This window comes from Tiliqua scincoides, chromosome 1, assembly GCF_035046505.1.
Source record: "Tiliqua scincoides isolate rTilSci1 chromosome 1, rTilSci1.hap2, whole genome shotgun sequence".
Lineage (NCBI taxonomy): Eukaryota > Metazoa > Chordata > Lepidosauria > Squamata > Scincidae > Tiliqua > Tiliqua scincoides.
This window is the reverse complement of record NC_089821.1, coordinates 204,702,732-204,718,718: the sequence shown is the minus strand read 5'-3', so window position 1 is coordinate 204,718,718 and position 15,987 is coordinate 204,702,732. Positions and strand designations below refer to the sequence as shown.

General features: G+C 42.9%; 1 protein-coding gene across 8 annotated transcripts in view; it reads right to left on the bottom strand.

Moving 5' to 3' along the window:
• LAMA2 (laminin subunit alpha 2) overlaps window positions 1-15,987 on the bottom strand; it is a 485,843-nt gene that overhangs the window by 338,461 nt on the left and 131,395 nt on the right. For all 8 annotated transcript variants that reach the window (XM_066614516.1, XM_066614463.1, XM_066614481.1 and 5 more), the window contains exon 3: window positions 11,225-11,337. In XM_066614516.1, coding sequence (XP_066470613.1) covers window positions 11,225-11,337 — 113 coding nt within the window. The remainder of the gene's footprint in view (window positions 1-11,224; window positions 11,338-15,987) is intronic.

Below are 15,987 nucleotides of genomic sequence, written 5' to 3'. Positions count from 1 at the left end.
CCGCGTCTTTCTCCAGCACCACCACTGCAAGCAACTGCAATAGTTGACTCACAAGAAGCAGCAGCAGAGCAATCCTTTTCAAACAGTCAGAAGAAGATCACTCAGCTCTGCCTCCTTCTTGCTCACCCTGCAAGATGGCCAGCCAGGCAAGAAAGAGGTGGTGCCCCTCCCCATACCTCCTTTCTTTTGCCTACCCTGGTCACCTCCTCCTCCTTGCTCTGCCTGGCTCTCTTTGTTTCAAACAGGCTGAGTGGAATGTGCTGGGAGCACTCCCAGTATACCTTGTTCATCCTGATTGAAACAAGCAAAACCGGGGGGGGGGGGAGCAAACAGGAAGTGAGAGTGCTGAAACTTAAGCAGTTGGTTGGGCAAGAAGGAGGGTGCTGCAGCAACAGTGGTGTTAGGGCAGTGATTTTCAACCTTTTCCATCTCACGGCACACTGACTAGGCACTCAAATGGGCAAGGCACACCACCAGGTTTTTGACAATTGACAAGGCACACCACGCTGCCAGGGAGGGCTCACATCTCCCATTGGCCCTATTAATAAATTACCTTCCCCAAAATTCCTGTGGCACAACTATGGACCACTCGTGGCACACCAGTGTGCCACGGCACAGTGGTTGAAAATGGCTGTTAGGGTGTGAACATGAAGGGTTTTTTTGTTTTTTTTAAGGGATATGGGATTACTAGCAGGGGTGACAGATCTGCCCCAAGTCAGCCGGCAGATCCTTCAGGCTGCTCCTGTCGCTCCATGGATGACAATGATTTAGGGTTTTTGTTTTTCCTTAATTCACTTATGGTTGCAAAGATGCCTCTCAGCACTTCAGAACACAAACTGGGTTAGAGTTATCTTTTCTAAATCTGAATGCAGGTGTCTAGTAACAACTGCTACAAGGGATATCATGAACTTCACATCTCTAAAAGAGCCTTATCTCCATAACAGAGTTTAGTGGGAATGTAATTATCATAAATAACAGCAACTTTTAGTACGTTATCATCATAAAAAAGTTTATGCTACTAGGTAGCCAAGACAGGGAATGAAGACTTCATGCTCCTTCTGTGATCATCCATCCTCACATTTTCTTAGAAAAGCAATATCATTGTTGCTCTGTCCCACATAAGGGAAAATGTTGAGTATGGTGTTACCAGTGTTACAAGACAGAAGAAATTCTGTACTGAATAAGGTGGCCAACAACAACAACAACAGGTATTTATATACCGCCTTTCTTGGTCTTTATTCAAGACTTTATTCAAGGCGGTTTACATAGGCAGGCTGATTAAATCCCCGTAGGGATTTTTACAATTGAAAGAAGGTTCTATCTTTCAAGAACCACAACAGTCCAGGTGTTTCACTCTGATCTGGTTTCACATTCTGGCCTCCATCCTCCCACGCTCAGAGCAGATGGAATTGCTCGGCTTCAGCTTGTCAGCTGCTTCAAGGTCGCACGGTGCCGGTGGCCTCGAACTAGCGACCTTGTGGATGTTATCTTCAGGCAGACGGAGGATCTACCCTCTAGACCAGACCTCCTGGCCATTTTCAACCACTGTGCCGTGGCACACTGGTGTGCCGCAAATGGTGTGCAGGTGTGCCATGAGAGTTTGGGGAGGGTCATTTATTAGTAGGGCCTCTGGGCCCTGGGCCTCTGGGCCTCACATTTGTGAGCCCCCCACAAACAGCATGGTGTGCCTTGTCAATTGTCAAAAAACCGATGGTGTACCTTGACAATTTTAGTACTTTGTCAGTGTGCCAAGAAATAAAAAGACTGAAAATCTGACATCACAATATCAGATGGGCAGCCCAATCCTATCCAGCACTGGTGCAGCAGGGCTGCACAGCTCATACTGATCCAGTACTGGGTTTGAGCAGGATGGAGGTCTCCTTGGGTAAAGGAACAATTATTCCCTTACTCTGTGTCAAGCCTCAATGGGACTACTTGGACCTATGCCACCAAACTAGCTGGTGCAAGTCCAAGAAGCCCTATGTTGGGCTTCCAGCCCTGGAAGGAATCGGCATAGGCCTCCTCTACCAATTCCACCCCCTCCCTGGCCTGAACCCCCACCCCCATTCTTCCCATCCTGAAACCCCCCTCCTTTCCTCTGTTCTGCCCTCTCCGGCCCTACGACACTGGGCACTGTACTTACCAGCACTGCAAAAGAAGCTCCAGAACAAGAGTTGGATGAAGAAGACCTTTCTGCCAGAGGTCCTTACTCGTGCAGTGCTGCAAATGTGCTTTATGGCATGTTTGCAACACCTAGCGCCGGTGCAGTAGCTGCTGTACTGGCGCGCTTCATGAATAGGATTGTGCCATGAGTGCCATAAAAACAAACTCCATAAATACTATTCAAATCTGGAAAACCTTGTAGGGGAATAGGTGGGCTGATGCTGCTTTTTTAGGAATGAAACTGCCACAGTTCATAACTCCTTCGTTCAGTGTTTCTCAAACTGTGGACTGGAATCCACTAGGTAGATTGCCAGTCAACAGATTTGTTCTTTTAATTATTAATTATTATTATATATTATGTATATATTATATATATACACTACCTGCAAAAAAACAACAAAACATTCTCAGCAACTGTTTAGGAGGATTAGGAGGTTTCTTCTTTATTTTAAATAAATTTTTAAACTTATACTTATTGCAAACTTTTAATTTACTAAATTAAATTGATTGATTTGATTTTGTCATTTGAGAGTAATTAAAATTTTCCTGCTTGATGACAACACTTTTAGTCATAATATCACTTCCAGGTTAATGGCATCACTTCCAGTGGGTCCTGACAGACTGTCATTCTAAAAAGTGAGTCCTCTATGCTAAAAATTTTGAGAACCACTGCCTTACCTCAAAGCAGCACTAACCCAGGCAAATCAAAATGCTCTACTTCACCATGACAGCAAGAATTATGACCTGAAATTTTCTCCCTAGCATATTTGAAAACTAGTTAATTTTAAACATGTTAGTTCATTATTGGGTATACATTCTGCCCTCCATAATTCCGATTTGTACTCCTTTAATGGTAAGTCTTCATTTGCATGGCCGCATAAATTAATTAACCAATGGCTGTACCAAATCTTGTGCCTGTCCGCATCTTGTATAATGTCTATGTAAGAAAAAAGAAACAGTGACTTCAGACAGATGACGATAGAGTTTTAATCAACTGTTTAGGTTCATCTATCCAGTCTTGTGACTCAAAATGCCTTGGAGCAAATGTCAGTGTATTAGCAGTTCAGCCCTGAAAAATACTTATTATTTGCTTTACCCACAAATAAGAGAAATATGAAGAAATGACCATATATTTGCAACTATAAAAAAGGAATGTAACCATTAGAAATAATGTTCAAAAAGGTATATTGCGGTCAATATCTTCATGTTAATTGTTTATTAGCAATAACATGATGCTGCCCTTGGAGTAGTTGTAATCCTTACAAAAATCCTACATTCTAATATCTGTTCTAACATAAATGACTGCTGCAATCATAATTCGGTTGTACCTTGTGACAACAGATATTCTCATATACAGGTGTCTGTCTATGCAGTTGCTTAATGACGATCCCCACTGTAAAGCAACCTAGTCATTATGTAAACATACAACACCATCTAGTGGCTGAATGCAGTATAGGGTTTATAGTGTCTAAAACTAGAGGTGTTTGAAAATAGCATTATTTATTTTACTCAGAAGTAAGCCCACTGTGTTCAGTAAGTGTTCAGTAAGACATAGGGCCCAATCGTATCCAATTTTCCAGTGCTGATGCAGCTGCAATACATTCCCAAGGTAAGGGGACAAACGTTCCCTTACCTTGAAGAGACCTCCATGGCTGCCCCACCACTGCAGGATCAAGCACACACCACATTGGCATGGCTGCACCGGCGCTGTAAAGTTGGAACACCTCTATCTATAGCCACATCAGGATAAATTCTTGAAAATACTAATAAGCATACCTCACTCAAGATTAAACCTAATTCTTAAATAGAGTAATATCTCAAATTACACTGTTTCCTTTAGTGCTGTCCATTACAGTGGTCTTTGTCCTCAGTTGATTGACAGGTACTGCAACCAATACAAGCAGTGTATTCTGGCCAATCAGCACTAGTTTACTGCATTATAGTCAATGCCATCTCCTATAGCACTGATTTTCAAGCAGCAATCCATTTTCCAGGAAGAGATTCTCCACATTACTGGCAATATTACTGTAAACATACTTGGGAATCCTACAAACCTTACTGATTCCTGAAGAATTTACACTTAAATATGCTTAGGACTGAATGATTCATAGGCTGCAATGCTAACCACACTTTCCTGAGAGTAAGCCCCATTGAACAAAATAGGACTTACTTCTGAGTAGACCCAGTTAGGACTGTGTCCATCGATGCTAATATTGCTTTAAACCAGGGGTGGGCAAACTTTCAACTTTAGGGATCTTGAACCTTTAACAATCGCACAGATGACAAGCTGTACCTGCTGAAATTCTCTCTCCTACACAATTGTTAAAGGTCCAGGATCCCTAAAGTTGAAGGTTTGCCCACCCCTGGTTTAAAACATAGTTAGTCACTTTTAATCAGAAACCTTATAGCCCCTTCTTGCACTATAATTTTGTTATTTTTATTTTATTTTATTTGTTTTTACTGGATTTTTATTGTATTTTACTTGATGTAAGCCACTTTGGGTATCTTTTTTTTTTTAAGAGGATAAGGCAAAGTATAATTTCTAAAAACAAACCAATATTTAACTGAACAAACTTTGTTGCTCTAGATATGTGCATGTTTGCTGGTCACAGAGAATACTTAGACAGCAGTACAGGTTGAGTTCCGTTCCCAGAACCCTCATGGATGCCAAAAATCATGTTAAAGGAAATTCATTTAAAAAACAATGTCCCCTTGCTCAGCGATTGAAAAACAGCCTTGCTTACCTTTGTAATGCACAAGAGTGGCAGCAGGTAGACAATCAGTCTCTCTCCAGGAGCTTAGAAAGATTTCACTCTGATGCAAGTGACCCCTTTCTTCACTTCACCAGGAGCTCAGGAAAGAATGCAAAGAGAATGCAAAGCAGAGATGATAATCACTTCTGCTTTGCATTTGCACGTGCTCCAAAGTTAAGGGAGCCTAACTTAAGGTTAAGGTTAACTCCAAGGTTAAGGGAGCCTAGGCTAACTTGCCTAGGAGTGAAGCCTTTCTAAGTGCCTGGAGAGAGAGAGAGAGAGAGAGAGAGAGAGATTGATTGACTGCTGCCAGCTCTCCCCCATTACAATGGTATGTGAGGCTGTTTTAAAAACTGATGTTTATCCTTTAATTTCTCATCACATTGACATAAAACTGCAGGTGAAAAATTTCTGGATAATTAGGTTAAACCTGTTGTGAATAAAGACACCCTGCTTCAACTGCACTGGCTTCAGTGGACACCCTGCTTCAACTGCACTGGCTTCAGTGGAAGTTTAGACACCCGATTGCATAGAATTGCACAGCCTAAAAGCCCAATCCTATGGTTGATTTATGATAGTAGAACTTGCTTTCTGCTGATATAAATGTAGGTATTGGCTATGTGCATGCATGTGTCTGGTCTATCTTTTACTTGTAAGGGTGGAGGCCTAGAGATTAACCCTAGGCTTTCAACCAATTTAGCAGTATCTCTGAGCAGTAGACCACTTGGTGGCTCTTGCCTAAATGGGAGGTTGGTTTGCCTTACTCCACCAATTCTCCATAATAGAGGATGTACATTTCTATTGCCCTGCATGTTTTCCAATTCTCCTCCCTCTTACTGTACATTTATCGTCCCAATGAACTGTACTGTATTGCATCTCCAGTTTGGTCTTTCTCATCCTTATTAAAAGCTAATCCACTGAGGCATCCCACAAGTCATTGCACCTAGGTCCTCCTTGCACATGTGTTCAAACTGCGTGTGCGCATATGTTACATGTGCCTCAGAGCATGCCTCGTAGCAGCTAAAACTGAAAAATATTTTCCTGTTTGCACAATTAAAACTATGTTGCTTTCCCTGAATATATCATTTATTGGTGCGTTTTGCCATTATTTTATTATGCTAAACCATCAACAAACATTTTGAATGTATTTATTACAAAAAACGATAATTATTTTCCTATTTTTTAAATTACATTAGATTTTGCTAAAAGCTTTCTATGCACATTCCTAATTATCAATATCAAGCACTAATGCATTTCTGTGATTTACAGCCAATGGCTGGTACGAATACAAAATGTTCAATCTGTTATGGAAAAGGACACAGCATTTTAATAAGGGCGCATCAGTAAATCCACTGGTAATGATTGAATCTCATGCTTGCAAACAAAGAAAAGCAAAGTCTTCTGATGCCTTAGCTTAATACCTTTGACTCCACGAGAAGCCAATAGGAGTAGAAATCTCATGTTTTATTCACTGTTTATTCAATGCAATCTAGTGTGCTGTAAAGGCTAAGAGAATGAGCTGCAAATCAACTCTGGCATGAACTCACAGGCAGCCCAATCCAATCTGGGGCTTACAGGGGCAGCTCTTGTGATCCGCCACTGTGAGTCCCTGCGCAGCATTGCAAAAGGCACACTACCGCCATGAGCTGTGGCATGCAACAATGGTTTACCCAGGCCTCAGCAGGTATGATCAGTTCGTGGGCGAATTGGGGTAGTGAGCAGGACAGGAAGGAAGCAGTTTGAGGGTGGGAGAGATTGAGTGCATGCTGGAATTATATTTCACCTTTTCCCAACCCTGCTCACCCCGAGACTCCTTGGACTTACTCCAGCTAAATAGCTGGAGTAGGTCCAATGAGACCTATTGGGGGCCAAGCAACTTACAGGGGTACATAAAAAATATTTTCAGTTAGCTTTCCTGGGCCATATGGTCTCACCCCCTCCACCATAGGATGCGGTGCACACTCTGTTGGCAGTGCTTAACTGTGTAGGCTGCTGGAGGATAGGATTGGGGCATAAGTGGCTGTAGGCAAGCTGTTCTCTCTCAGCCTTAACTCCCCAACTGCAACACGGAGATACTTACTTTCAACAACCCCGTAAGGTAAGAACTGCAATGACATGAAAGTGAAAAGCTCTGAAAATTCAAAAGAATTATACAAATGAAAATAATTAGATAAAAGTGGATTATCTTTGTCCAGAAGTTACCCCCCTTATGCACCAGTCTACAAGAAGGCTTCCTGGAATCACAGCTGGCTTAGTCCCAGCCCTGCCAATGACACGCAGACAAAGCTGCAGCAAATGCTGATCATGTGGAGGACAAAGGGCATCACTGGTAGGGCCAGGCACACTACCAGGAAGCCCTTATGCATGCATGGAGGCTGTTTTGGAACAGGGTTAGAGGGTTGCCCTACATATCATGCAGATAAACGCTGATAAGCATGCAGGAGCTTCATCAACAGTCACCAGCACGGGCAGGACACTACCAGAAAGACCTTATGCACATAGGGACACAGTGGTGTCGCTAGGGGAGTGTGGGCCACACTGGTTGACATGCAAATGGCAGGGTGATACCACTAGCGACCAAAATCACTAAAATTGCGGTTTCTAGGAATAATACCATCATGTTATATACTGTAACTGGAAAAAAAACAAAGAGAAATATCTTCATTCTATTAAAAGTTATGGCCAAAAAAACCAGAAAACAAAAATGCAATTGTCTTATGAAGCAAAAAAGTACATTTCCGTAATTCAAAACAGACCAATGACACTGATTGTTCACAGTCAATGAGATGTTATTATGACACAGCATGGAACCAATGAAGTGTTAGCAAGGTTACACCGGGGGGGGGGGGGGTTTTGACAATCAATTTGTAATCAATTGATCAATCAATTTGTAATTTCTTGCAGAATACAATGAAACAAACTGCATCGAAATATCTGTGTTCTATCAAATGGTAAAGCCAAGAAACCAGTGGAGGTGGGGGGGGGTGTGCTGCATCATCACACCCACCACCTGGGGACTTGCCCTGCCCACTGCATGGGAGGAGGTGCATCAAGGAGGTGCTGTGCTGGCCTCCCACAGGGTGATGCAAATCCTAGTGACATCACTGCAGGGACATGTGCAGGCTAACTTCTGAACAGGACATAAGTGTGGCCAGAAGTACCATTTTACAGCTGATATGTGGCTGCTGCTGAAAAGTTGCTAAAATGACCTCTATTTACACTACTTGCAAGAAGAGTTATGAAACTAGGGTGGATAATACCCTCCTTAATAGTGTGATGGTCTGTATACGGGCAGGGGGAACTTACTCCACATCACTATTTCCCCATGAGGGGGAGCAGAAGATTTATGGTTGCTAATTGAAGGGAGGATGCCAGAGATGCATCTCAACTGATTATCCACACCAGCTCACTTGAGCATCTCAAGTTCCTGGTTCCACTTGGCACTGATTTAATTAGCTAGCGCTAAATAACATGTTCCTTAAATAAAGTTGTGAACAATTTAATCCCACTGCTTATCGCTGGCTATTTATTTCTTGCCCCTGCAAATGAAATGCATTAAGTTCCATTTCATTTTACATTAATCTCTACTCTCGAATCTACCATTATTGCTGCTATTGTCATGTGTGGCATGGGATCAGCCCTACAATCAAGAATGGAGGCAAAGGAGCCAATCTGACAATCCTTTGTAAAGAACAGGCAAAGAGAAGGGTGGAGAAGGTACAGTCTATTTTTAATCTCTTGGATGCCGGATAACAGCAGGAGAGAGTCTAAAATTGTGATGTGTTATTTCTAGCACCTACTAGTTATTCTGTATTTGCATTAGCTAAAGGGAAATAAAACCACTTCTCTTCTGACATTCCAAGTCCTCTTACTCACATACCTGCCATAATCTGCCACACTTATGAATATCAGATGATAACAGCCATCTAAAATTCTATACGGCTGTCATTTCATCAGACTTACTATGGAAGGTGAAGGAAATGATTGGCAGGAGACACAACAAGAAACTCAAGGCTACTTCCTACTGCGTCTATGCAGATGCATAAGGCCTTGTTAGCAATCCAAGCAGACTAGGTTTAATTTAAACACACACACGCACACACAGCTCTGATATAATTTGCAGGCGTTTCTGTGGTAAGTTGACACTTCTTCAAAGACCTACGTTAGACAAAGAAAATTGAAGCTGCATTTAAACACATTTCTAGTCATTCATAATTTTGAAACCCAGAGTATCACCTTGTGATCACTGTGTATGTTTGCATTTCAAAAGACATTTAAAGACTAACTCAAGACTGGTGTACAACACTAGAAATGTACAATCTCTTTAAAAATACAAAATTTTTATTTCACATTTTTATTTTCACATTTTTATACCGCCCTTCCTCTGAAGAGCTCAGGGTGGTTTTACATAGCTGCTCCTCCCCTCCTTTTTGTCTTCACAACAACCCTGCGAATAGGTGAGGCTAAGAGAAAGTGACTGGCCCAAGGTCACCCAGGAAGCTTTGTGGCCGAGGGGGGGATTAGAACCTGGATCATCCAGGTCTAAGCCCACCTCCCAAACCACTACACCACCCTGGCTCTATCGTATCGCATTCTAGTCTCAAAGCCAGTGCATGGTTTACTGCAATTGGCAAAACAATTACCTCCATAATTAATCATGTAAGCATATTACACATGACCAGCATACTCCCAGATGAGAAGACTACAAGATTTATTTTTCCTAATTATAGAGGAAGAGGAGAAATCTTCCATAAGTCCCATCTTGTGATACATTTCTTGTGCAGACTTGTGAGCATATATTTCTGGTGTTTAGCCAGTTGCAGAACCATATGCTACAGAAATATTATGCTTGGGCCCCATTTTGCATTACAGGCATGTCCCTGTATCCACAGGGGTTCCGTTCTGGAACCCTCCATGGTTAAGTGAAACTGCGGATACAGGTGAATGCCTCCCCCCCCCACCCTCTGGAGCCTCTCTATCCCTCACTTTCCAAGGCTCTTCTGAGTCCAGCAGAGGCTGTAGACATCCATCCATGGCCTTTGCTGGGCTCAGACGGAGCCCTGGAGGTAAAAAAAAAAAAGTAAGTAACCTCCAGGACTTTCTCAGGCCTCCCAATGTCTTATATTAAAAATGTCACGGAGAAACCAGAAGTGATTTTTTTTACCTCTAGGACTCCGTCCGAGTTCTGCAGAGGCCATGGATGGAAACCGTCAGCCTCAGCTGGGCTCAGAGGACACTCTGGAGGCAAGGGGAGCACAGCTCTCCCAAAAGCCGTGCGTGTGGTGGCTCCTGCGAAACTGATCCATGGATAACTGAATCCGCAGATAGTGGGATCCACGGATACAGCCCCCCCCCAGTATATTACGGTCCAATCCTAACAACCTATTTATGGCAGTGGGACACTGTTTCGCTGCTGTACATCAGCTGCCACAGGTGCACAGAGTGTGCCATTTTTGAGCCGCCACAGCAAAGCAGCAGTAACATCAGCAGCCAGCTGCATAGCTAGCAACATGATCTGGTGACAGTAAGCTGGTGCAGGGAGTAACAGGGTGTGCCGGGAGGGGAACCAAGGGCAAGTTAGGGGAGGGAAGGGGTAGCTCAAACTGGATCTTAACTCCTGTTTTTAAAATCCCCCCACCCTTTTCCTCTCCTCAGACATACGCTACCAAAATGGCTGGCATATGTCCAAGAAGACCTATTGTCAGCCTCTATGCTTATGAGATAATAAGTAAAATCTTTTTGCTTTCTTCCTGTTTGCCTTCTGGTCACCTTCCCACCAGCACAGCATGTAGTATGTGCCTTTTTTGAGCAGCAACGTGCTATAGTATGGCGAGGAAAAGGACTGAACTCTTAGATATTCAGTGCCTTATGAATGATAATCTAAAAGATAAGGACTGCTGGTAGACTAGCATTTCTCAAACTGTGGATTGCAACCCACTGGTAGGTTGCAACCCAATTTGGGGCAGGTCACAAATGTGCTGAACCATGACACAATGCTCCCTACAGTGACTTCCGGTTTGAGGACACAATTTTCAGTTTGACTGGACATCACTTCTGGTCACTTCTCCGGGGCATTCTGGGGCCTGCGAAGAGCAATGGGGTGGGCTGCAGGCCTGGCATGACCCAAAAGTAGCCTCCGGAGACTCCCAAGAAGGCATTGTGGTGCTACAAGGAGCATCACATCCCAATCCACCGCAATGCCAAGGTGGGTCGTGGCATTAAAAAGTTTAGGAACTGCTGTGGTAGACTGTGAAGAAATACATGAGTAACTGTAGCTCTGAAATGAAACAGAAAGAAAGAAAGATTACCTGCCGCAGATCCAGAGTGATGGTCACGTGGTGATATTCCATCCCATTCTGAATGCTAGGACTTTGCCACCAAGTATTCTTGCCATCAATTGCATTTGTTATTGGATGCTGTTCTGTTGGACCAACAGCAAAACAAAAAAATATAATAAAGTTAATTAGCGGCAAACATGATTCTGTTTCTCTTTCACTTACTGCAGAATTCATTTCATGCAGTGTGCAAGGAATACAATAGCTTAGATAACATTATTTTCCTGTGCTTTTTATGGCATACTGCAGGATTATGCCACCAAGCTGCTAGATCTCCAATCAGCAGGAGATTAAAGGTAGATTAAAGGCACAAGAAAAACCCAAAATAGCAAAATAATTGAAACCACTCTGATTCCCCAGTACTGCTATTCATTGGGCATTCAAAAACAACATATCCTGACAACTGGGCTTTTATACTGTGGGTTATTAGTTCTCTCCCATCAGGCACTCCGAGAATGAAATCACCATACATTTGAAAGAAGCTTGAAATGGAGGTCCCCATGCATAGCCCCATGAAAGTAGGATGCTCAGCAGCTAAGCCTAATGAATTGCAGCCTATGAAGCTGTCACTTCTCATAGCAGGTTTTAAAAGAAAAAGAAATTCTTAATTGAAGACATACCATATTGTCAAATGAGCAGTTTCAAGAAGGAATAATCACATTTATAAAGTGATTTCTGAGTGTGAGAAGTGCTTGATATGTACTATCTTGACATAATCCTTGAACCAACTAATTTTGTTAACAAAAAAGGGAGGAGGAGGATAAAATGTAAGAAGAGAACCTGAGGTGGGGGGAACACAGGATCCTGGGGATAAAAGTAATGGGAAAAAACTCTACTAAAGCTGCAAGAAAACAAGTTGATAATACAGGGCATGTAAGGACTGTTTACAGTGCACCAGTATACATAGTCAATATCTACAAAGCAGAGCACATCCATGGGCTTCACAATGTCTCAACCTCACCTGTGAAAGAGCCTATACAATCTCACTCTCCTCCTGTATGCATATTGACAGTACAATGCAATGTGTGTATGGACGTTACATTTCCAGTGATGAAATTCTGAATTCTTAAGAAGCTTGGGTCCGAGAGTAATGCGAGCAACAGTGAACTTAGGCAACCCCGTTAGACATATGCACCAGGAATTCCAATTATTTTTTCCTATTCCTGAATTTTGTTTGAAATTCCAGGAAGTTTTGAAAGCCACTCATCAAACTGCATGAGAGGCCAGAGGGACATGCAGTCAGGATGGGCAGAGCCTCACCAGACCCAACAAGTTAAAAAAAAAAAAAAAAAAAAGCCCAAGAACCCAATAAATAAAAAGAAAAATATCCTGACATAGTGGAAATGGAAAAGGTGCAAAAGAGAGCGACTAAGATTATTACTGGGCTGGGGCATCTTCCTTATGAGGAAAGGCTACGGCGTTTGGGCCTCTTCAGCCTAGAAAAGAGACGCCTGAGGGGGGACATGATTGAGACATACAAAATTATGCAGGGGATGGACAGAGTGGATAGGGAGATGCTCTTTACACTCTCACATAACACCAGAACCAGGGGACATCCACTAAAATTGAGTGTTGGGAGAGTTAGAACAGACAAAAGAAAATATTTCTTTACTCAGCGTTTGGTTGGTCTGTGAAACTCTTTGCCACAGGATGTGGTGATGACGACTGTCCTGGATGCCTTTTAAAGGGGATTGGACAAGTTTCTGGAGGAAAAATCCATTATGGGGTACAAGCCATGACGTGTATGTGCAACCTCCTGATTTTAGAAATGGGTTATGTCAGAAGGCCAGATGCAAGGGAGGGCACCAGGATGAGGTTATCTGGTGTGCTCCCTGGGGCATTTGGTGGGCCGCTGTGAGATACAGGAGGCTGGACTAGATGGGCCTATGGCCTGATCCAGTGGGGCTGTTCTATGTTCTTATGTTTCTTCTCCAACATTGTCAGTGAGATAAGCAGCACACATGTTACAATACAGGTGTACCTCTGTGTCTGCAGGGGGTCCACCCCCTCATAGAGAAACAGCAGATAAATAGTGGTTCCCATGCCCTAGGCTTCCATTACTTTTGTTTTCCATTAGAAGCAATTGAAGCACAGGTGTTTCATGATAACAAAGTAACATTCTTGCTTAACTGAAGAAGGCAAAGTGCAGGCAACCAGCCTGCACACTGCAGGGAGGAGACTAACTAAATGTTAACAGTTAGCAGGAACTTCCTGCTTCCTGTCAATGTTCAGGAAATTTTTCCTCTAGCATTCAGGCTGGTTTCCTGCACATCACATTCTTCAGTTAAGCAAGACTGTTCCTTTGTAAAGAAATACACACGCTTCAATCATTTCTATTGGAAAACAATGGTACTGTAATGGGCATGAGGAGGTGCATAGGGTGTCCCCCCCCCCAATCTGTGGATAAGTCAAACCATAGATACTGGATCCAGGGATATGGGGGGGGGGGATAGCAGCTGTTTAGCTGTAATTAATGGCTGATTTCCAATGAAAAGCAGTTAGGGTGCCTGTGGGCCCAATCCTATCCAATTTTCCAGCACCAGTACAATCTCAAACAGCCCCAAGGTTAAGGGACAAATGTTCCCATACGTAAAGGAGGCCTCTGTGATTGCAGCCCCACCACAAGGTGCAGTGCATGCCCCATTGGCACAGCTGCACTGGCATTGGAAAACTGGATAGGATTGGGCCTTGTGTCAGCAGTCCATAGAGAGGTAGCAGGCAGAGTTGCCTCAGTCAGTTAGGCTGTAATCATGGCTGGCTTTCAATCCAAAACAGGTAGGACAGCTGATTTCTAGGGAAAAAAGGCAGGGCCCCTACATCAGCAATCACTGGGGAGCCAGTGGGCAAAGTTAGCTCTGTTCTGTTCTAAGAAAGCCATGAAAAAAAGCAGGGAGCCTGCACAAAGGAATCAGCTCTCTAAAGCACCAGGGAAGGCAGCTATCCAGTTGCCCCAGGGGGCATGTTGCTAAGCTCTCCCTAGTCCTGAGTGGGGGAAGAATACGTGAGATTTTTAAAAATTAATTTCTGTAGGGGAGAGGAGAAAGAATGAGTGTGTGCATTTCAAGAAAGGTAAGATCCACTGAGTTTGAGCTTAAAGGGCAGAAAGTGAGTGAGTATTCATGTGGCTGTGCCTTCCTGGACCTCACTGCACAAGGCTGCTTTTAAAGGGAGAGAAAAAGATGGTTCCAAAAGTCCTACAACATTCCTACAAAACCTGCTATACAATCCACTGAAAGAACCTTGACCAAAGAGGCTACCTTTTTTCCCCTAGGACCTACTACAATACCTAAAAACAGAGGAAATACTACTGTGCTTTCCACCAAATGGGAAGAGACCATTTTTCTTTGCAGGTTAGCAAGAGTCGAACACTGAACACTGAGCATAACTTCACAGGTAACTTTTTTCTAACATGAGATTTACTGCTGTATGTGTACACCTACATACTTTATTATGTGTGAAAAGGCTTCAAGCATCTTTCACAGTTAGTGCAAGTCACAGCCTTCCGCCTACATATGCTTATGTTAGCCATTTGTGGCCTAAAATGAAAAAGAAAAAACCACTTTTGCAAAGTTTTCCTGCCTAGTTGGTCTTGGGGGTAGATTCTTGCTTGCTTCCATCAGCTAGGTGGACATGGCTATTTACTAGCTTGGCGCAAGACATTTAGCTTTGACATTTGCTGAACAGAATTAGGCAAGTAAGGTTCTAGGGCAATGGACTATACTTCACATCGGTACAATTATTGATTTTAAACATGCCACCTATCTTTTTCGATAGCATAAGATATGTAAAGTCAGTTCTTGAATGGTTTGGAGTACATTGGGCAGGAGGTCTGGTCTAGAGGGTAGAGCCTCCATTTGCCTGAAGATAACATCCAAAGGTCACCGGCACCGTGAATTGGCGAGACCTTGAAGTAGCTGACAAGCCTAGCCGAGTTATGCTGAGTTATTCCATCTGCTCTTTGGCCACTGCCAGTCTGTGTGAGAGGAAAATGGAGGCCAGAATGTGATACCAGATCATAAAAGATCCATCTGAAATGTTGTGGTTCTTGAAAGACAGAACATTCTTCAATTGTAAAAATCCCTATTGGGATTTAGTATAGTCTGCCTATGTAAACCGCCTTGAATTAAAGTCTGAGGAGAAATCTGACGACCAAGAAAGGCAGTATATAAATACCTGTATTATTATTATTATTATTATTCTAACCATTTTCCTACCAATGAGTTGAAATCTGCAAATTACATTTACGCAGAGCTCTATGAGGCAGACAAAAATGTCAGTCTAAGGTTGGGCTGAATCCTGATGGGAGAAACTGACAGCATTAATCACATGGTGCTGCATATGTCTCAATCAACTACATGAGTTGATGAATATTATGAGTTCATGGATATTTTATTATCATTTTACATTGGTTTATATGGCTAAAGTGTTAACCACCCTGGAGGCCTTTTTAGTGGGGAAAGGTAGGGTAAAAATATTTTCAATTAAAGAAATAATGACTTGCATGCACAGGACTCAGATGCTGGAAGCAGGTATCTAGCCAGGACATCAGTGCTATCTGCAACCTGTTACACACAGGACCCAATCCAGCAAGGTAACACTGCTGTATGCATGCACCAATTTTTCTAACTAGGCCGGGACAATGGAGAAATCTTTAAATCTGGCAACCAGATTGTTGCATGTCTTTATACCACGTCATCAGCTCAAAAAAGGAATCCTGTCTCATTACTGAAGACCAG